The sequence below is a fragment of the Maniola jurtina genome, chromosome 18 (assembly GCF_905333055.1).
Source record: "Maniola jurtina chromosome 18, ilManJurt1.1, whole genome shotgun sequence".
Taxonomy (NCBI): domain Eukaryota; kingdom Metazoa; phylum Arthropoda; class Insecta; order Lepidoptera; family Nymphalidae; genus Maniola; species Maniola jurtina.
This window is the reverse complement of record NC_060046.1, coordinates 10370848-10394805: the sequence shown is the minus strand read 5'-3', so window position 1 is coordinate 10394805 and position 23958 is coordinate 10370848. Positions and strand designations below refer to the sequence as shown.

At 36.4% G+C, this 23958-nt stretch overlaps 2 protein-coding genes and 1 long non-coding RNA gene across 3 annotated transcripts in view; all 3 read left to right on the top strand.

Moving 5' to 3' along the window:
- Window positions 1-10453, top strand: part of LOC123874230 (COUP transcription factor 2) — a 124013-nt gene extending 113560 nt beyond the window's left edge. The window contains exon 4 of the mRNA XM_045919468.1: window positions 10137-10453. Coding sequence (XP_045775424.1) covers window positions 10137-10411 — 275 coding nt within the window. The 3' untranslated portion in view covers window positions 10412-10453. The remainder of the gene's footprint in view (window positions 1-10136) is intronic.
- Window positions 5025-7871, top strand: LOC123874231. Its single transcript, XR_006797867.1, has 3 exons — window positions 5025-5037; window positions 6607-6615; window positions 7762-7871. It is a non-coding gene; the product is annotated as an uncharacterized LOC123874231 (long non-coding RNA).
- Window positions 10445-12618, top strand: LOC123874636 (the record flags this gene model as incomplete). Its single annotated transcript, XM_045920125.1, has 1 exon — window positions 10445-12618. A coding segment is annotated over one exon (339 nt), but the record flags the coding sequence as incomplete, so codon positions are not given.
- Between the last annotated feature and the right edge of the window lie 11340 nt (window positions 12619-23958).

Here is a 23958-nt window from a genome sequence, read left to right as displayed (position 1 = left end):
AAGGTGTTTATTTAAAAATTTCGCTACACAATACGAATGCCACCTTTTTCTTTTCGCGCCATTTAATGCTATTTCGTGCCATTAGAATCTGGTGCGTCCCTCGCAACTGTCAACAGTCAAATGTCAATGTCATTTTCGACCTTATTCTTTTCGTAGATAATAAATAATTTTAAAACTGTCAAATTGTGTCGTTTATTGCAATAAACTTTTTTTTATTATTTTTTCGAACACGTGTTTATGGGTGCAATTTGTGCCTATTGATCCACGATGATGGTTAGATTTATTACTTTTCAATTGTGTCACCAGTATCAGTACCTACTACTCTCAAGAGGGCCATACTTTTTGAACCCAGATCCTACTTTACATTTTGAGATCCTCCTTAGTGCAATGGTGGGATCTCGGGTTCGATTCTCATCATGTCCAATTCGGATTTTTTTATCTTCTAAATTGTCTTTGGTCTGGTCTTGTGGGGGCCGTGGTTAGTTACCAGCTTACTTTTAAAGACAATTTCATTCCGGTACGATGTAGTATAAAACCGATTAAAGATAGTCAAAGTCAAAGTCAAAATCATTTATTCAAAGTAGGTACAATTGTACTCTTTTTGGGTCGAAATTGTTAAAGTACGATATAGTGGTGATATGAGTTTATTATTATAATGATCATTTTACAATATCCCTTCCATCTTAGATTAGCCGGCGTCAATGTTAAACTGCACTGTCTCTTGCTGCCAGATTGCAGTCACTGGCTAGGTAGGTCGAAAAAAATTGAAAAAATTGGTTTTGCATTGTGGAGCGTGGATCGCACAGTCTCGTCAATTTAGGATCTTGTATATTATTAGGTATATGTATGTTGGAGTTCAATCAAAACCAATAAAATCGATTAATTTAAATTGTGAACGCACGACGTTAACCAATACTCTTACGTAAAGGGTGATCGTGTTAGTTCTGCCCGCATCAGTTCATTCAGTCATTCATTCTATCATACACGTTCGCGCCATATTTTTATAAAAAATGATATAATTGCCGCTTATTAAACCCGGTATGCGGGTGTTAATAGTGTATTTCATGTTTTTGATTAAAGGGTTTCAATTTCGATCTACTTATTTAATTTTTTGTCATCTATTTTTAGTAATTGGGGGTTTGATAATATCTAAATTCAGAGTTTAGTTTAGTACGAACTTCGAAATAGTAAGCAAGATATTTAGGATTTTGTAATATTCTTTTTGAAGTTAACCCCTTTAGGCCTGATGTAGAGAATGTTTGAGAGTAGGTACTCCGTTTTTTTGGGCGCAAGTACCAAAAAAAACTTTTACAAAAAAAAAACTTTTTTTAAAAGTCCCTTTAAGCTTTTACTAAAAAAAATGGATAGTGTTTGGATGTCTTTCTGGATTGTAAAATTTTGATAAAATAAGTTTACTTACTGAAAATATTCGTCATATCGTGTCTTTGGTATAACAGATATACTATCGGAATTCAAAAGATCGCAAAGCTTTGAGATCAGGAGCTTATAAATATTATTATTAGATGTAAGCCTCTTGTTTCGAGATAGAATACGAATTTGAATTTGGTTTGAATGTAGAATGTTTGTCGCAAAAGACCATAGATTATAAATCACTGATAGCATCATAGACAACAGATAACAAATAGACAAACGGGGGGGCAACAAAGGCGGCCTTGTCGTAGCGTAGGCGTGCCTCGGTAGGTACGCAGATGTTTGCGTATCATCTTAGATTTTTAGACGAAGAATAAGCATTGAGGCTGTATTAACGAACAATGGATGTCGGACATAATGGGTCTTTTCGACCGAATCTTATTATAACTGACGCGTACATGAGTATCGGCAAATAAAAACCATACATACAGGATGCGCTTTTTTTATTAACGTTAGAGCAAAATTTAGGCAAAAATGATTCCCAATTCAAATTTTTCAATAATACATTTTCATAGTTTAAAGAACCGATAAACGTTATGGCCCAAGACCTCCTGAAATGGTGATCTAGCACCGGAAACCGCAGTATTGGGAACTCCCGACTACTGGACAGATAATGGACTGGACATAATATAACTAAGGAGTCACAGGGAGCCGCTGGAATTAAGCGGTTCAAGATTGTGGTATATGGAAGTCTCTACAATAGACCTTCGTCCGGCAATGGATGCCTACCTATCTGTTTTACGATGACAAAACTTTCTAAAGCGCTCAATTTTCTATCGAGTGCGTAGAACTTTTTAAACTACTTATTGAAATCGATTTTCTCAATAATTGTGTTTGTAATTCAATTCGATTTATTATGCGAGCCCCTCCATTTCTTTAGGACATGGGTCCAAAAGAAATAGAGGACCAAAGTGATTGTTGAAGGTTCAAGGTCAGTTTAACCAAGATTGCCATGTAAGCACAAATAATTAATTAGCAGCATGAATATTATGCTACCTAAACAATGAAATTATCATTACAATTCGTCCAACACCGATACCCGTAAATACTGATAAGAAATATACAGTAGCTATAAGACAATGCGAGACCCAGAACACCCTGTATATCATATTCAACAATGGCGCCTTTACAATCGTAAAATAATCTGCTAAGGAGATCGGAAATGGCGGAACAAATTTAGCCGCGACAATGCCCCCGGTGTTTGCCCGAGATTCGAATCTGCGACACTCCGTTATCGCGATTTGAGGTGTTTATTTACGTTTATAATAAAGGGCCTTTGATAGGCTCTATGCTTATTAGACCCATAGATCTGAGACATGGTCGCTAACTATGGGCCTCATGAGATAGCTCAGAGTTACTCAGCGAGCGATGGAGAGCGCTAAATAGGAATATGCTTGGAGTTTCTCCACGCGATCAAATCAGAAATGAAGAGATAGGTAGGTAATCAGAGTAACCGAGTAGTAGTGTTAAGTGCGGAAACCAGCCCAGAGAGAAGAAGGAAGAACCGAGTAGTAGCTCAGTGGTTCATAAAGCTGAAATTGTAATGGGCATGGCACATGGTTCTAAAAACCGATAGACTTGGTCTCCCAAAGGCCTTGCTCCGAAAAAGACAGCGTTGGCTTTTTGAAATATCTTAATCCACATGGATTAAGTTGCAGGTATCATTTACTTGCTACAGATATAGCTTGTATCCTGGTCCAGGATACAAGCTATCTCTGTAGCAAGTATCTCCAGGATTCCTGGAGTCGGACCTAGACTTCCTTTTATCCCGGAAAATCAAAGAGTTCCTACGGGATTTTTAAAAAGCTAAATCCACGCGACCGAAGTCGCGGCCCTCGCGGGTATCATCTAATCTAGTAAAACATAAACAGAATCATTTAAATTTTTAATACTCAAAAGCCGAAACGCCGGCGCACCTCAGTTTGCCTATAAAATACCTACTAGGCAATATCATAATCAAAATGTTCTATGAAATAAATCTAGCAGTCAACAAAATCGATTATGCGTGGAATGTTAGCCGAAATCGTATTAAATCTAGTATTAATTTATAGAGCAAAAAACCGGCCAAGTGCGAGTCGGACTCACGCACTGAAGGTTCCGTACTCGGGTATTTTTTCGACATTTTGCACGATAAATCAAAAACTGTTATGTATAAAAATAATATATAAAAATCTGTATTAGATTATACAGGTAAAACCCTTTCATATTATGATACGCCACTTGGTATATAGTTATCTTACTTTGAAAATTTAAACACATTTTAATTTTAATTTTTAATGATGTTACCAGAAATTCACATTTTTCGGATTTATTCCTTTACTTGTGCTATAAGACTACCTACCTGCCAAATTTCATAGTTCTAGGTCAACGGGAAGTACCCTATAGGTTTTCTTGACAGACACGACGGACGGACGGACGGACGGACAGACAGACAGACAACAAAGTGATCCTATAAGGGTTCCGTTTTTCCTTTTGAGGTACGGAACCCTAAAAACTAGCCTGCTTTACAACAGTCAAGAACAATATAAATCCAAATAAAGCCTTAATATTTATCTATTTTACGACCTAACTAGAACAATTAATTCTTATAATAATATGCTTTATCATTATTCTGTTAAAAAAAAGTTAGACACATAATACTAGCTTATTCTCGCGACTACGTTGACATTTCCTTATACCTACTATATCCAATGTACACGAAAACTAATCTGAAATTATTTTCTTCCTAAGTAACCTAAATTATTCTGGACATTCACAGATGCAGGTGTGACTGAAGTCAATTTTTTTTTTGTTTTTTTGTATAGATTTTAAAGTTGTAAGATTCAATGGATGTAAGGTGAGCGCCATTTCTAAAATGCCACGAGGACACCTTGGCAGAAGCGAAGTTGTAGTTTGCTTGAAAACTCATATTACTTATGGGCCACAAGACATACTGCCCAGCCAACGAGTTGCTGCATTTATTCAGTTTATGCCATTTAGGTCTTCATCCAAAATGTCCGTAAAGAAGATCGCTTGAACATCAGAAATCTAACAATAATCTACATGCAAAAAATGCCTAAATTAATTTTATACGTTAAAATTGTTAGAAGAAAAGTGCGTAATTCATATATCACGAACTAGGCGATGCCCGCGACTTCATCTGCGTGGATTTAGGTTTTTTAAATCCCGTGGGAACTATTTAATTTTCCGGGATAAAATGTCGCCTATGTCAATTTCCGGGACGCAAGCTACCTCTGTACCAGATTTCGTATAAATATCGTAAAGTAGCCTATGTCCGTCCCCAGGATGTAAGCTAACTCTGTACCCATCAAAATCGGTCGAAGACAGACACATTTTCGCATTTACAATATCAGTATGGATATGGATGTTATAAAATATAATAATAAAAAACATAAAATATAATATTAAAAACGTTAAGTATAAAAAAATAACTGGTAGGTCCATCGGTCTCGGCACAATGGCGCCGGCGCGCGCGCTGTTCGTTACGACCATATTACGGCAGATGGAACATTGATTTAGCGGGTCAAATCTGTTGACATCACCATCAATACTATTTAAGCCACTAAATGCTGGAGCAACCTCTGATTCACTGCATTTCATTCTACAGTACACTCTTTTCGTTCTTGGCTTATTCTATGACGTCATTTTAAGTTTTCTTTATGTTTATTATGTAGGGTATTTACACATTGGCCTGTGGCGATATGGTACGGGAGGTACCTACAGCAGAAGCGGAAGTTTGAATGTTTAAAAATATATAAAACATATTTTTCACCCTGATCAGGTGGCAACGTTATTTCGATCTCCGTTGCCGTACTGCATCTTAGCTAATATGTAAACTTCCTATGTTTTTATAACATACAAAGCTTACATAGAACTAAATGTACGGCCACCTTAATACATTTTCATTGATTAATTCACTCATTCATCCTTTTCCTCATTAAACACAGGGAAATGGACGACACGTATTTCTTTTAGGCATAAAGAAAAAATGTAATGATAAATAGACTTTTTGCTAATCTAATTTAGCAAAGATATCGCGCTCACTACGCTCACGTTTATATCAAGCGTCTTATCATTCATTCACTCGTTCACTCTTTAATTTTGTTTCTTGCACCCCAAATTACGGTACATACTTAGTAATTAGTAACCCTGTGTCGCTTATCGCTATAACTATGTATAATTTATGTATTCTATAAATAATATTATACATATACATTATTTATAGAAGCACTAGGTAATGTTACATCAACAATTAGGAGAAATAATAAAAAATTAATCAACTTAATAAACAGTATCAGTCAAATAATTCGGATACACGATCGAGGTGATTGAACATTAACAGGGCTCAGGGCACTTACTCCAGACAATCGTAGTTCAAATTTCATTTGAATATTAACAACCAAAGCCCATGAAATTTTACAGACATATTCTAGAAACTAATATCTGTGTCTGTGGTGTTTTAGATTTTTCTAAAAATATGTAGTTTCAAAATTACAGGAGCTCAAAGATTTGTATGTGAATTTTTAAGACCGCATAACTTTGAAACCGAATATTTTAACAGAAATCTGGAAAACCACAGGCATAGATATTAGTTTCTAGAATATGTCTGCAAAATTTCATGGACTTTGGTTGCTTAATATTCAAATGAAATTGGAACTACGTTTGTATGGAGCGAGTGACGGAGAGGCCCCTCTGTCAAGTAATTCGGATACACGATCGAGGTGATTGAACATTAACCCTAAACCACTGAAATCGAAAGGTACACAACAAATATCTTGGCTGATCTTTGGTCCAAGATCACGTTGAGATCGCCCAATAGTAATTAACCCTGCGCCCGCCGCAGTAACAATGTAATATAGTTTAATTGATCCGACCCCGGTCCGAATGGCCATCAAAGAATAAGATGGGCTTAATGAATCGGAGTAATTGTGTGTTTAGTGCAGCCATATTGTAGCTTGAGTATTCAATTTTACTGTTATCTAATTTTACATAACTGGTAGCTATAAGTTTACGATAGGTACGATAACTTTAAGTACTCATAATTTAAAACATAAAATCAATAGTATCTTTGCGAACATATCACCTGTTTATTTTAATTATCACTTCCTTTATCGGTGAACGAAAACATCGTGAGGAAACATGCATGCCTGAGAGTTCTCCATAATGTTCTTAAAGGTGTGTGAAGTCTGCCATTCCGTGCCAGAAACTTGGCCAGCGTGGTAGACCAAAACCCTTCTCATTCTGAGGGGATGATGATAATGATAACATATTACATTAATTGGCAAAATCACCTTTTTCAAATTGAAAATGACATTAAGGTCCATTTACAAGGACACTTAAACTGAAATACACATCTATGAGAATATTATGGAGAACTGTGAACTGTCTACTTCTCTATGTAAAAATGCCTGAAAGTTATTTTTTTTCCTTCACCGTTAAAGCAAGTGTTATTAATTAAGTATTATTAATTGCTTAAAACACACATATCGAAAAGTTAGAGTACCGCGCATCGCACCTCAGATCTCCCGAAGTCCAAAGCCAGACCAATGAAATTCATTATTCCACCAAAATATTTGGTCAATACTCGATACTAAGGTTGTTATAACCATAAAGTACCCTTACTTCAAACAAAAACGACCTACTTCTAAAATATCTATCAATCCTCATTCATAGTCCACGCCTCCGTCGTGGTGGGTGACGCAAGCAATTGCGCTCACTTGCACTAATTGTCCAGCAGCTGGGTTGATGGAACACGTAATACGTCAATTATTGCTCTCCGTATCAAGACTATCAAGTGTAACGAATTAGGAATTTAAATGTTGCCAGCCCGCGACTCCATCTTTGTAAAAGAAATTCTACCTAACTGTGTAGATTTGACAACCTACGAGCTCTACGACTTATCAGGCTTTAAGATTTACGATCTTTGCCTTTCTTGAGGTGATGAATTGAACAACTTTTGTCTTCTATGTAGATGTAATTTCTACACGTGTTTCTGCATTGCACCTAATCTGGTTAAAGTTAAAGTCAAAGTCAAAGTCAAAGTCAAAATCATTTATTCAAAGTAGGTACAATTGTACTCCTTTTGATGGTCGAAATTGTTAAACTTGTACGATATAGTGGTGATAATTAATTACGTTACTTAAAACTAAAGCTACGAGGGTTCCAAACATCCAGGGTTAGCCATTGATAGAAGTTTTTTTTTCAAAAATATCTTTACAGATTTTTTTTTATTGATGCCACGAGATTTTATCTCACAATTAAAACTTTTATATTAATATACTCCAATAACTACAAATCTTGAAGAATTTTATCACGTAAAACTAGCATCAGCTGGTTATTAAATAAATCTAGTATCAAAACCAGGTGAGGTTATAAAACGATAAGTGTAATTTTTTGTAGTGTTGCAGGTTTCTAAAAAGTTAAAAAATTATTATCATTTTCCGTTAAACAGACTCTAAGTAACAAGTATTGTTCATTTTATCCCCTTCAGGTCAGGCAAAGATCATACATAGCCTGGTAAGTCGTAGATAATTTTTGTTGTGTAGTAACAAGTAGGTTAATTTTTAATTACCACCTCACGCACCATGCCAGTTACAATTTTTTTAAGTGGTCACTTTATTACGCTGACATGTCTTGTAAATGTTTAAATTGAAATAACTTCAGCAATTATTATGCCTATTAGCATAAGTAGGTCAAGAATAGTCATTCAAGACTACTGGTCATACCTAGTTTGTATCATTATTGACATGCAGATAATCTAAACGTGAACAGACTCAAGTAATGGATCCTAGATGTCAACAACTGATTAAACTTAGAATTGACAAGTGTAAATTAAAAATTTTTAAAACACCCCCGACAAGTGAAGGTTACAGTAACTAGAAAAGAGCTGATAACTTTCAAACGGCTGAACCGATTTTCTTGGATTATAGCTAAGAACACTCTCGATCAAGCCACCTTTCAAACAAAAAAAACTAAATTAAAATCGGTTCATTAGTTTAGGCGCTACGGTACCACAGACAGATACACAGATACACAGACACACAGATACACAGATACACACGTCAATCTTATAACACCCCTCTTTTTGGGTCGGGGGTTAAAAATAGAAATACCTATATAGTAAGATTTTTATAGTAGATAACACTACATCCATATTTTTACTGAATGTAAGTGTACGAAACATAATATTCTGGTAAAATACACAACAATGTCGAATTTTTGCAACACATCTTTGCACAAAAAATATTAAACGTGTGCATAAGGTTAAGGTGTGAATTAAGGTTGTCGTGTGCCGAATCTCATTATAGCATGTTTTGTTTTTCCGTTCGCACTGCAGGAAATCAGACAAATCCTATGCTTTTCATGAAATAATACTACGCAGAAGTTAAACTATGTCTAATAAAGATTTAATAAAAAAAATTACTTGATAGTTTTAAAGTTGGTGATATTCTTCACACAAGAAGTTTGGTAAATTAGTGTTTTAAAACTCCAGAAAAAATTTCATTGTTGTCAAAAATGTTGATTTATAATAACTTTTAATTAAAATCACGTATAAGCTCTAAATAATAGAAGACGAAAAAGAAAGATATCTGGAGACCAAGACATTGCGCAAAATATTAATCCTTTCCGGTGGCAACCCCAAAAATAAAAACGTATAAACATAATAGCCCGTGAACGGTCGCAGGCCGCCTTAATGCGATTAGGGCCCCCTGTACATGATACTGCTGGCAACATTAATATTTTTTATTGTTATTCTGTAGAGAAATGACGCGGTAAACAAAACGGTCATTAGGTCTGGCAGATGTGCTCAGGAAGGAAATTGTGAGAAAGGCGTGTTCCTAACTCACTCCTAGGGATTTGATAAAGTTACGATAGTCAAAAGCCGTCTCTTCGATGTTTTTAGAATCTTGGTTGGAATGGACAATCTTCAGGTCAGACAAGAGATCTTATACGAACCTTTGTACTTTTAGTCATCAACTTCCACGCCTTCGGATAGTTAATAACCTAATTCTTGATTTTTACATCAACTCCTACGTCACTCCAAAATGAAACATTCAAGTAGATACTTTTCCAACTGATTTACCAATCTACCACCTTTTATGTGGAAACTTGACAAGTGTTACCGCAAGCAAATGTGTTATTGGGCCAATTATTTGACACTCGACTGCTAATTGGTCATCAGTCAGCGTTTACAATGCTTGACGTACATTTTATTACTTTACGAAACACTGTCTTATTATTTTTACAGCTTCAATATTACGAAATAAAGCGAGGCAACCCGTGGTTAATGTAGCGAAACATTTCTATTATCTTCTTTACCTGCCGTTTTGTTTTGATGACGTCCTTTATTTTTGCATAAATATGAAAAATGGTTACGTTTAACGTTGGGTAATTTCTTGACGTTTGTTTTTTGAGACCTTTTTCATCTCTGATCTAAGTCCCATTTTAATAGAAGGAACATTCTGGTTTGACCCCGACAGTCAGTCAGAATTTAATAACGAAATGTTTTTACTACATTTCAAAGTTCGTACAAATAAAAGCTTCAGCTTTTATAATAACTTTAATAAATCCTACCTCTAAATGTCTAAATAAATCTTTAATAACCAACAGACAATATTATCGTCCAATTTGCTCTCTTCAAATTTAAAACTATTGTAAAATACCGTAAAATCAACTGTACTTAAAGTAATCTTTCTTCTTTACAGATGCCTGCGGGTTATCCGACGTGCAGCACATAGACAATCTTCAAGAAAAATCCCAGTGCGCCCTAGAAGAATACTGCCGGAGTCAGTACCCCAACCAACAGACGCGATTCGGCAAACTCCTCCTGCGACTACCTTCATTAAGAACAGTCAGCTCCCAAGTCATAGAGCAGCTGTTCTTTGTAAGACTAGTAGGGAAGACGCCTATTGAAACGTTGATCAGGGATATGCTGTTGTCAGGGAGCTCGTTCTCATGGCCTTACATGGCGACCATGTGACATACAATGTGGAGACAGCTTGCGGCGGCCTGATCCACGCCTTACGGCTTCCCGCCGTATCTGCCGAGCCAGCGATTCGACTTCCAGAGGTACCACGAAGCTCCAGAAGACGCCGTGACGTCATCCAGCGAGTTCCAAGAAACGGAGGCGACGGGAGAAGAGTACTTCGGATCGCGGAGTAGAGACAGCGAGAGAGCCGATCCTTGTCCATCCTTCGATCCCATTTCGGCGTTCTACCCTCCGAAAACGACAGAGCAAGAAGTCTTCGACACTAACAACGGTGAAACTCAGAAGAGTGGTAAAACATCCATGATGATCGACAACCTATTAAACATTAGGAGTGAGTCTTGTTCCCAAGCGGACATGAAATAAGAACTCTTTAGGGTACTTTCTTTGGGGTTAGTAGTGACTTAGTTCAAGTTATTTTGTTCCTCTGTAATATATTTTAGGTTATAGATGATATTTAATATTGTAAATAAAATGTTTTTATTATACTATAATTATTATAAATGTATATTTATTACGGTAAGATTCAAGAGGCATGTTTTCTACGATGTTCAATTTATGAATGCTCCTTAGACAATATTTTATGTGCTGGACTTGAATAAGTAACAATTGAATTTATGTGAACAGTGGCTTATACGTTCTTAGTCCTACCACTTTAGGAGCGAATATTTTTTTGATAACTTCAATAAAAGTACTTTTTTCGATAATGAGCCAATTTGACCTTGATTTGTTGGTGCTTTGTTTAAATTTAATTTTAGATTTACCAGTGATTATTTTAAAACTTAATTATTGAATTATTTTTCAATTGTTTTGTCAAAGTCGAAATAGCCTAAATTATTCAAACAGTGATGTCCGTGAAAAATTTTAAAAGCAATCTGGAATTGACGAAATGCAATAATGCATTGAAGGTGAGTTAGACGATTCATCTAGTAAATTATTTTAATGAAAGATAAAGCAAACATACAAAATCCAGCTCGACTTTTTTGGAGCTTCATTGGCATCGAAATTAAAACTAATGATAAACTAAATAAATCAGTATGATAAATCGTCTAATTCCGCCATTATCGATCGTGCAATGTTGATAGTTAAGTAAGTGTACAAAGACATATTTTTTTTTAACAAAACTTTCGAAAATTGTTTCGAATATTTCTTTATCTGATAAAATAACGTGTGAAATCTTCGAAGGTTCAGTTAAATCGTAAAAAAAATATATTTAGAGACCACTCTTCCTTTATTGTGTAAATAATGAGGTAAAATAAAAGTTTCAGTTCATATAAAGACTATTCGAATGCAATGAAAATTCTCATAAAATATATCAATTATTACTGTAATATAAAAATTCACTTTATTTTACACTGGTGCTTTTAATATACCTATAAATTATTGTAATATTATAAAAAAGTTTTTTTTACCTGTCATAATGTACAAATTTTGTATAATTCCGAGAAAGCATTTAATGTAGATCGTGTTAAAGGATTCTTTAAGCAATATTAATGTTAATTTGTGTGTAAACTTTTTATATGATTTTATAGAGTTTCTTTTTGTTTCTTTTGTAAAATAATGTTGTGGAATTTAATAACTGTAGGCACGTTTTTAAGTGTGAGAACTACCTTTCCCTGTCAAATTACAGCAGGGGTTTCCAACCGGTCAAACCATTTTTCAAAGTCGAATTTTTATTATTTTTAGGTTTTTCATTGTACAAAATACTAAACTATTAAATTATTTTATTTCAAATTCTAGACTTTATCATATAATAAATCCTTTTAAGCAAAAACAAAAAATATGTGGAATTGTTCAAGAAACAAAACATTATTGTTTGTTAATAGTACCTACCTGGGTTAAAAGTCGGTGCCAATCAATCATTTTCGGAATTAAAAATTTATTTTTAACAATTTAAGTAACTTCAAACTTTTTTTTATTACAAAAAAAGACAAATAAATTCTTATTACTTGTGTTGCCAACAATGAAAATTTTATTTTTAACCCTAAATAAGCCTAGTTGATTTATTTTATTTTATTTGGACAACTTTAGATATATCTTTTGTACTCTTTCACTCAAGTGGAAATCTCCTGCCAAATCTTAACGTGTAAAAGAGAAGCAATGTATTTATTCGCAATAATTGTACAGAGGTGTAAGTATAGTTGGTGTGTTTGAGGATGCTGTATGAGACGTATCGAAGAATAAAGATGTCTTTCTGCAAACTGTTGTTTTATTGAATACTATAGTTAATGCCAGCCTCGCTGACATGCATTGCAATGCCTCTTGGACGCCATATATTACACGTTGAAAGTGCTATGTGCCAACAACAATTGTACAAAATTTCATATCAGTCGGAGGAACGATGCTCGATCGCATAGAATATGCAAACATACAATACATACTAATAGCTATTATAAATGCGAAAGTTTGTCTGTCTATCTTACTTTTCACGACCCATCCGTTAACTGATTTTGACGGAATTTGGTATAAAGAAAATAGCTTTCATCCTGAGGAATAACATAGCCTATAGGTACAGCCCTAGAAATTTGCTTTGAGCTGCTATACTGGTTTAAAAGAGCAGCCACCGAGTTTCTTGCTGATTCTTCTCGGTAGAAAAGGCATTTCGAATCAGTGGTAGATGCACTTGACAATTCAAAAGTACTTGTAAAAGTTTAATATCAAAATCAAAAAGTATGTCTTTGACTAAGTTGGAACACCCACAATACTATACCTACAGGTTCTTATCACGTATAGTGTGTAAATTTTGAGATCTCACTCTCCATTTTAGTTCTGTGTCAACTATCATGTCAAAATTAGGTTCGGTTCACCTTTAAATTAAGGACAAAATAATTATAAAGATGCAGTATAATAACACATTTATTGCTGACAAAAATCACACATAGGTACGTATAGAACAAACTGAATACCCAATTTTACCAAATTAACTTCCTTAAAATAATAAAATCAGCGTTAGTGATGTGTACCTACCTACTAAAACGATATCCGGTGTCCGTGCCATACGGATGATCGATTAATTACCTTAATGCTTATCGATGACGCTGTGAAACTCGATTTTAAAATCAAAGGCTACATAAATTGCCAAGTTTTTTTTTAAATTGTCAACATTAGATATGTGTCTAGCGTGATTATATCGATGCCACACGGATGGTCGATTAATTACCGCGTATCGATGACGTGGTCCCGCACGCACGGGCTCGCGTGCTCTACCGCGCACCTGTTGCACGCGATGCATTCCCACACGCGTGCGATGCTGGACAAAGCTAATCGATGAGTGTTGATTCTTTGAATCGATACATTACAGCTAAGGTATATCGCTTACAATTTAATAGAAGAAACTCGAAAGATGGTCCTCTATTAAAGACATTATCATCGTTAGTGATGTGTAGGTAGGTACTAAAAGCGATCAATATAGACGATCAATTAACGCATAATACCAATGACGCTGTAATAAAAGAAACTTAAAAAATACCTACTCTATTAATTTAGAGAATCGTAACGTAGACGTAACCAACGTTAGTGATGTATTAAACTTCTGTATCGATGCCACACGGATGGTCGATTAATTACCACACATCGATGACGTGGTCCCGCACGCACGGGTTCGCGTGCTCTGTTGCGCACCTGTTGCACGCGACCATTCCCACACGCGTGCGATGAGATGCTGTGCCGTGGACAAATGCTAATCGATCAGTTCATTTTTTGACTCGATACATTACAGCTCTTTACAGCTATGGTATATCGGTTACACTTTAGTAGAAGAAACTCGAATGATGGCCCTCCATAAGATTACGAAGACATTATCAACCTATCAGTGATATTTAGGTAGGTAGGTAGGTGCTAAAAGTGCAATAAACAGTCAACAGTAAATTAATGCACTATACGATGCCGCTGTAATAAAAAAAAGTCGAAAGCATTTTAAAATCGAAAACATTACCCAAGTTAGTGAGTGTACTAAAGGCGTTGTAATGATTATGTTCTCAAATAGATCTCATGGGGCTACGTCCTTGGCTGTATCTGCCAGTTCACCACATACTTCAGATTGGATTATTCATATTCTTAAGATTACTGTACCTATGAGAAAAAATATAAAAGCACGCAAAGAAGTGTATAAATCATTTGAAAGACCCCTATAAATGGACTTTTTACTAATTTAACTGTCACATACTGAACAAAATAAAATCAATGTAAAACTCAAACGCCGTTTACACTTCCGATCACCTGTAGTACAACTACAAAGCAACGCGTAGCAGGTGTAGGCACAAATCTGCTGAGGTCAGAAGTCGCCAACGGGTGGTCACGCTCGATGCGCCTTTTGTCGCTGCTGTCACGACAGCTACCGTCAATCACTGCGCCTACTGTGCGATTCGTAACGGACTTTTCACCTATCGTTGCAAGTTTTGTTTTTATCGATGTTTTGTTTTCACTGCACTATAATTTTAGCTGATAAAATCTTTGTACCTACTAACCAGGAAAGTATACCTACATAATATAATGTCTAGGTTTATCGAGGAACCTAAGTAGGGAGTTTCGGGTTCAATCAAGACTTTATAAGAATCTGGTCAAGAATTTATAATTTCTTAATTGTCTCTTGCCTGTCTAATGGAAGAAATCGGACGCCACTGGGAAAACAACAACAAAGCGCTGCCACCAAACAACACGGCGTTTCTAAAAAAATTAGGGGTCGACATAAGTATGGGGATATTATGGTAAAAATAAACTGCCAAACCCCTTCCAGCTAGGTTATTCGCTGACTCAGTATCTAACACTGAATGATAGCCACCGAGGTTGTTTGGTTGCATGTTGCATTCAACACGCAAAATTACTTGAAATACCTACTGAAACTTGAGTCATAACGAGCGTCAAAATAATAAATAGGGCAAGTAGATTTCAGCGTTTCAGTAGGGCGGTGGGCGGGGCAAAGGTCGCCCAATGGGGTCGGAGGTCGCGACCCCCGACCTGCGAGTAACAAGGTGACTCCGCGCAAACTCCTCCGCGGCCCGATTGATTCGCGGCTTGAGTACCCCTGCGCTTGACGAATGGCTGTCGAGTACTTAAGTAAAGGCTTTTATGGTAACTATTTCACCCAATTTCCTATTAGCTAATATTATAAATGCGAAAGTGTGTTGGTGTGTCCGCAAAGGAGCAACAAGTCGACGAGACGTTATTATTTGCATAGACCTGAATAGTGACAAAGGCTACTCTTTATCTCGGAAAATCAATGAGTTATCACGGGATTTTTAAAAGCGATAAAGTCGCAGACATCATAGAGTCGCATCATCATCATCATTCTCCCACCCTCATCAAACGATGAGATGGCAATCCAAATCCGACACAGGCGTCAGTAAAGTCCGTAGTAAGGAAGGATCGACGGCTTTACGAAAGCGTTACAACGGTGTAACTCCAACATTTCGGTCTACCGGTGAAAAGTAGAGTGAAAAAACCGGCCAAGTGCGAGTCAGACTCGCGCACTGAGGGTTCCGTACTCGGGTATTTTTCCAACATTTTGCACGACAAATCAAAAACTATTATACATAAAAATAAATAAGGTTAAGCACTTTCATATGATACCCCACTTGGTATAGTTATCATACTTTGAAAATTAAAACACATTTTAATTTTTTTTTAATGATGTAACCACAAATTCACGGTTCACCACGAACAGACAGACAGACAGACAGCAAAGTGATCCTATAAGGGATCCGTTTTTCCTTTTGAAGTACGGAACCCTAAAAATAATTCATTGATTTCCAATTTTTCTGGCCCGACCTGTGAGACTCAAACTTGGGACTACATGGTCCGCATCCAGATAAGTTGTGACCAATAAAAATGCATGGTAGGTAATAGCGATTTCCGATTTTAAAAAATTACGACAAATATGAAAATCATTTAGATATTATATTTTGTCTACTGAAGCATACCTACACTACGATCATTGACACTGAATTTGCTGAAAAAAATGTCGGAAACAAAATGCATACTAATAAGGTAGAGTTAAGGAGCTCTTTTTGTAGACATTGTGATGTATGTTTGAAGATGTGAGCGATAAGACAGACGGACAGACAGCCGGTATCTAGTAAACGGCGCTGCTACACCTATTGCACAGGGAGTGGAGTAGAGCCTCCATGCGGTAATTTGGAAACAATTTTTTTTTTTTGGATAAAGTAGGTACGAGTTATCTACGTACTGAAATAAACTTAAAATAATACTTATTGGCGCTGATTCTGTTATCTTTTTCTAAACGAGAGTATCTGCATCTTTTTCTTTTTAATATTGCTAAAAAAGGACGGAATGTGAATTTTACATTTGAAGACTCTAAATTTGAGTGCACACTACAAATTTAAAATAGACTCGCGACAGACTGCTAGCTAAACTCTCGTAGGTTTGACAGTTCTAAAGTAAAAAACTGTCAAACTGTGCCTGTCCTTTTCATATTATCTTGGTAACAAGAGGATTAAAGTTAGAGATGCGTGTCTAGGATCAAACCCCCGACCTCCAAAACTCAAGGCCGACGTCTTATCCACTCTGCTATCACCGCTCTTCACTTTTAACCACAGGTCTGATGAACCATGATCTTTAGCTTAAGTTTATGAGCTTAGAAAACATAAACAAATAAAAAGTGGCAACTCCACGCCTTCTTGTTACCTTCACGCGCCTAATCGCGCGGGTGGTCGCCTCTGATTGTGATTGACAGTCACACGTCACACCACCACATCCATCACTTTCCAACACAAATACCTTCCAACACACACCATACATTACTTTTTAACTTTAGACATCCAACCTTACTTCCCACACAAACTTTGCAATGGAAAACGATATGTGGAGGTGTCTACTTGAGGTGTTTGTAGATAATGTTGCGTGGTGTATGGTAATAGTTAACTAGACTAGGTTGTAAGGCTTTGAATGCTTTTGAATGTTCCTACAGTAATGTATGGATTGACAGGTCAGAAAGGATGTGTTATATCAAAAGATTTTGAAGTATTGTATCATTATATCAGATGTGATTTCAAGATATTTTGTAATGTATGGGTTTTGTTGTGAAACAATCATTGTACTTTAGCAATATCAATCAATTGTGAGTTTTCTGCTGGGTAGCTTCTAACTTGGCTTGCCAACTTTCTTGGACTTATAGATTTTTGAAAGAAATTGGTGCCATCCATCGAAAGAATACTTAGTCTAGTCTGGGTAACCGGCTAACCAAAATTAGCTGAAGCAATTTAGAAAAGATCTGACACACACCTAAAATCGGTAATTAAAAAAAAACGCTAATCGCTCAGTGGTAAGGCACTGTTGATAGGATGACAACAGGAACTTCTATTACTCCCCTGTATATTCTGACCCCTACCCGCTAACCCGATCAAAAACCTGCATGAAAAATATCAATTTCAAGACCTAGCGGTGTGACCTGTAGGTACCCTAGGTTGATATGTCAATCGGTCAGTCAGTTTCTGCGTTTATGGATAGAAGCGAAAAAGCAAAGTTAGTGGTTATCAATAAAAAGGCAACATAAACCCCGCGAGTGTCAATTTATCTCTAGGAGTCAAGTCCCCCCGCACATTGTTTTAGCGCCTCCGAAATGCCGACCCTAATGAAATTTATTACTTTCCTATCTAAACTGCACGATATGGAGGAGATGCGTCCGGAGATAACTATTTGCAACTTATCTACAAATAGCTTTTGTCTGAGACTAAAAAAATTGATTAAAAAAAAACAAATCGGTTCAGAAATCTTGGAGAAATCCGCATATCAAATGTATTTAATTGGCCACATAAGAAAAGGTATAGTTACTTATGTGAATTACCAAGTACATAAGAATAACACCTAGGTGTATTAAATATTAAATTATTAATTACTTGCGTACAAAAATAGAGCCGATTGACGTTTTGTTTGTTAATTATGAAGCAGTTTCTGAGCTAATGGGAGAAATACAATTTTACAAGCCCACTCCAGCCCGGCTAGCATGGGCAGTAGATAAAAATTATATCCCCTGATTATATCCACTGATGTCATACAAATTAGTGGATATAATCGGGGATATAATTTTTATCTACTGCCCATGCTAGCCGGGCAGTATGTACAGTAAAGGAAATGCAATCTAGGGATGTCAATCTCGTGTGCGCTGGACACGCAATGATGGAATTGGCGCGGACGTGAAAAAACAAAAGCCGCGCCCCTGTCGCACTCCGCACTTTTTGCGGACAGTGCGGTGACGTCACCACTTATCGGACAAGACATTTCGGAGGCTACTTAGCTAGAGTGAAGGCTTCGTGAGGGTGAAGAAAACTTTCCTATTAGTACAGGTAGCTTTTTAGAGGCCACACAATCTTACATGAATATTTTCTTTGTATTTCAAAACTTATCATCATCTCAAACAATCACCGGTCCACTACTGAGCACTGGTCTCCCCTCAGAATGAGAATTGGGGATTGGCAGACTTCACAGACTTTTGGAACATTATGCTTAACTCTCAGTCACGATATTTTCGCCGTTAAAGCAAATGATATTTAACTATTTAAAACGCACATAACTCCGAGAAATTAGAGGTGAGTGCCCAAAATCGAACCTTAGTCCCCAACAATAGAAGACCGACGACTTAACGACTGGACTATCACTGCTATCATATCACTAGGCTATCTACCGAGCATGTGTAGGGGCTACAAAATATTACATGAATATTTTCGTTGTATTTCAAAACTTATCATCATCATCATCATCACAAACCATCACCGATCCACTACTGAGCACGGGTCTTCCCTTAGAATGAGAAGTCGGGGTTGTCACACTTCACACAGTTTTGAGAACATTATGGCTCTCCAGCACGGGTCTCCTCTCAGAATGAGTTTGGACCATAGTTCACTACGCTGGCACACTTTGGAGGACATCATGGACAACTTTCAGTCATGCAGGGTTCTTCGCGTTAGATAAATTGCTTCAAACGCACATTGCTCCGAAAGTTAGAGATCCGTGCTTGAGATTGAATCTCGGACGTCCCGAAAGAAGCGCCCATAAGGCCTTCTAAGTTAGCCCGCTTTCATCTTAGACTGCATCTTCACTTACCATCAGGTGAGATTACAGTCTAGGGCTAACTTGTATCTGAATTAAAAAAGGCTATCAGATTCAAACCTTTTCTTTTAGAAGCATTTTACTAGTTAATTATTCTACAATAAAAATATTTCTACAGAAAAAAATCCCAAGCATCGTAAAAAATACAAAGTAGAAAATAAAATTTAAATAGAACGCTACACTTGTTTCACGGACCTTGTAAATGTGGTGACATCTGTCAAGCCTTGACATGTCTTATCTTTGGGGTAGGGAAGACCCCGCGGGTGATTTTCGCCGCGAAAAAAGCCGGGGTTAGAAATGTATTTATGACTATGTAAATTGGTTCAATTTCGGAAGGAAATTCTTGCTCGTTGAACAGATTTTATTTTTTAAGGCAATGTTGTTTCGGTCGTTTTATTTGTCTTCATCGGAGAGAAAATTAACTGGCTGTACATACGAGTAGGTACTAGAACGGCTGAGATCAAAAGAGCGTTGCACAGTACTAGGTACTTTGAGTATCAACCAATCAATCAATCAGCCTGTTTATGTCCACTGCTGGACATAGGCCTTCCCAAGAGCGCGCCACCACACGGTCCTCCGCCTTTCTCATCCACCCTCTTCCCACTAGCTTCTTAAGGTCGTCGGTTTTTTCTCGTTTTAACTCTAATTAAAAGAGCATAGATAATCTCTATACGGTTATATTATCTCTACAAATCTCATAGCATTAGTTAGATAGCTCAAATTCATCTTATTAAATGTCTTTGGTTTAAAGTCAAGGAAGTTGTTACTATCCCTTACTTACACTTTTGAAGAGCTGAAAGAAATCTCAGTGTTACAGATATGCTGTTCCAATGTCCATTCAATGCTTCATTTATTACTGGATAACTATCATTTTTGGTAGGTACATAAATAATAATAAAAAAACCAGCCAAACATAATTGCCAAGACCCCTCAAGGGGTTGTAAAGCCAACGGAAGCAAGTAATTAACGTGAAAGAATAAATCTTTCATCGCCATTGACATCAAAACAATCGGTTAAGCTAACACTTTAATAGACTTATAAAATAACCGGTCTAACGGACCCGATGATTCATCTATCACATTAATAAAGCTTTTTATCGAAACACCTTTGTTTAACCCTTTTGTGTCCGCTTCTGAAATTATGCATGGGCCGACCATTAACTTCTTGAGTTTGCCATTGTGATTTTTGGCTATGCTAATCCTGGGCCCAAATACCCGGACTGTGACTGATTAGCTTAAAAAGTTTCTCATCACCCTGGAGTACCCACGGTCAACCGACTATACCTGGATGTGGAATTTGCATATCGTTATGCGAGTCATTTTTCGCCAGTCATAGCTGTACTCCAAAACTTTTGTCAGAATAATATTTTGAACGACACAGTATGACGGGCAAAAAACTACCATACGATGGCATATTATTGTATTTTTTAGGCAGAAGTTACTACTTTGAAACTATGCCAATTAAAATAATAGATAATTGAAGAGCACTAAAACGCATGTTGTGAAAAATGGTTTTCTCAGAGTAAAATCTTTATGTAGAGGCATCGATGTATAGAATCACAAGCAAAGGAGTAAAGCAGTTGCAACCATGCAAACTGAATTATTTGAAAATTTGTGAATTATTGTGAAAAAAAAATGATTTCATTGAGTAAAATTGGAGAAGGGAAAATTATTGTAGGTATACGAAACATGCATTTAACAACAATATTTGATCAAGTTTTGGTCTAAGATCCGGTTTTAGAAATGTATACCTTTATCTATTTTTTGATGAAGATAGAGAATATACAAGATAAAATATGTAAATCATAGTATTGTATTGATTCATCATCATTAAAAAATATTAAAGAGTTGCGCAGACATTTAGAATGACACAATTACTTACTTAGTCCTTTACGATCTTCATAATTCTAGCTTCATACATAAGTGACTGTCCCTTACGAAGCTGATAAATTATATATGTGAAATTTCAATCCAACATTCATCATCACATCAACTCGAAACCAAAATCTCTAATGTCATAATCTGTCCCAACCCCCAAGCGGTCCCGGCCGCAGGGCTTTAACAGGGCTCTCTCCGTCACTCGTTTCATACAATCGTAGTTCCAATTTTATTTGAATATTAAGCAACCAAAGCCCATGAAATTTTGCAGACATATTCTAGAATCTAATATCTGTGTCTGTGGTGTTTTAGATTTTTCTAAAAATATATAGTTTTAAAATTACAGGAGCTCAAAGATTTGTATGTAAATTTTTAAGACCACGTAACTTTGAAACCGAATATTTTAACAGAAATCTGGAAAACCACAGACATAGATATTAGTTTCTAGAATATGTCTGCAAAATTTCATGGACTTTGGTTGCTTAATATTCAAATTAAATTGGAACTACGTTTGTATGAGACGAGTGACGGAGAGGGCCCTCTTAATAATGCATCCGCCATTAGTTAACCCGCGCCCGCAGATGCTGCGGCCTTCTTCGACTTATTCTAATCGCACGGAAAGGGTTGAAAGGATTACACCCACGAATTTTCCCGTCAATGTTTTTCAAACACCTTTTCGGTGTCCCATAATTAATTCTTATTTGAATATGCCTTTGTTACAGTCAAAGAAAATACTTCAAGGTCGCGTCACCAACATGCTAGTGATTAGATAGATTAGAGTTAAAACTTTTAACATTAGTTTAGGTTTTCCCTATACTAATGTTAAAAGTTTTAATTTACAAATCATGAAATCTTAACTTCTGATACCTACTATACAATTAATTTGAAAATCTAAGAAAAACACTATAATTATACCTACGCTATGAAATACCTAGTTTTAAGTTTTAAGTTTCTTGAAGGTGTAAAACGCCTTGCTATAATCGCGTCGCCTTCTCTTTTTTTTAAGTATGCCAAAGAAAACTAAAATAGGTAAGTATAATAATTTAATAAAACAGTTAGTTAATGCGTTTTGTGTTAAAATCTTCAGCTATACCTCTGACGTCACGGATAAAGCTTAAAAGCTTACTCTCACATGCTCACAGCGATGTTTTTCATAACACCTTTACCTACCTACCTGAAAATAATTAATTCTCTTTTAAACGTCTCTGTTGTTGCTTAATATGTGAAAACTGAAAGTGGCTTCCTAATAGAGATGGCCCATTTCATAAATAGCATGTGAAATATCACGTGGAAAGCCTTTTATATGTAGAACTTGTTACCTTATTTTGAAGGAAAATAGAGGAGAGGAATACCAAAGAAAGGGTGGATGGATTGCTTGAAAGAGGATATGTGTGGAAAAGAGTTGGAAAATGCGTTCACATATGACAGAATTTAGTGGAAGAAAAAGACATGTTGTGACAACTTGTTCTTATTCTTGACCTTGACTTGATACCTTATTTTTCTTGAGACTTGTTACCTTATTTCTTCTTCTTTGTTCTGGGATTCTTTTCCGTCCGCTCCCCAAAGTCCAAAATCAAAGCAGGCCACTTGGGCGAGGACTTCGGGGAGAGTTGCTGGGGAGCCAATGTAGGCTTCTTGTAGAAAAGATACCGTGCTACCTTACTTATAGCAGCCTATGAAAAATTACGAAGCCGAATCAATGAAAAGCCAAAGTTTAAATTTTTTATAATATTTAATCTCACTTGAGACCACCACAGAGTGAAAACATTCGTATCGCTGTATGTTAGAACTAGAAAACATCTAGTTAACTTAATGTAGCAAAACACACAATCGTAGCAAACAAACGTAGCAAACTACATTTCATGGAAAGCGAATTCTCGCACTTACAATCATAATAAATCGTGAAATCACTGTGAAGTAAAATCATAATTTCACCGAATGAAAATAATTTAAAAGTAGCAATACTGTCCATCTCTGATTCCTATGATGGAATAAAAACATCCCAAGCGGTTAAAACTGGGCTTTACGTGCCCGATATTACAAAGCCATTATTTAGCTATCTCCTTTTTATACGACATAATTAATTTTTAACTATGCCTTTGACAGAGTGGTTTTTTAAAGTCACCAAGTCACAGAAGGTGTCGGGCGCAGCTGGGCAGGCATTACGCTAATCTGTACGCCGCCGCACTTGTTAAATATTAACGCAGTCTAATTACAACCTCCTGCCTCCCCACTCTAATGGCTTTTAAAACTGATTCCCGCCCCGGAGGATGCGTATTTGATGACAACTTTCGTCGTTCTGCGAGCGACGACAAGGGCGACAGGAAAACTGTGCACGTGGTCTTTTACACTTTAATCTCCTGTCGCTTCTGCATCTATAGCTAGAAAGACAGATACAGATAGGCTACGTTCACACGGCAATATTTTCTCCGACTGTACACGAGATTTTATCGAATACACACAGCATAAAATATATTAATTTTTTCACTTTCATCTATGCAGGAAAATCCTGTGTTTGAGAGATATTTTTCCTGTATACCGTCTGTAATTTTAAAGGAGGAGGCCGCATCTCGTAACGATTTTATCGAATATTACACGCAG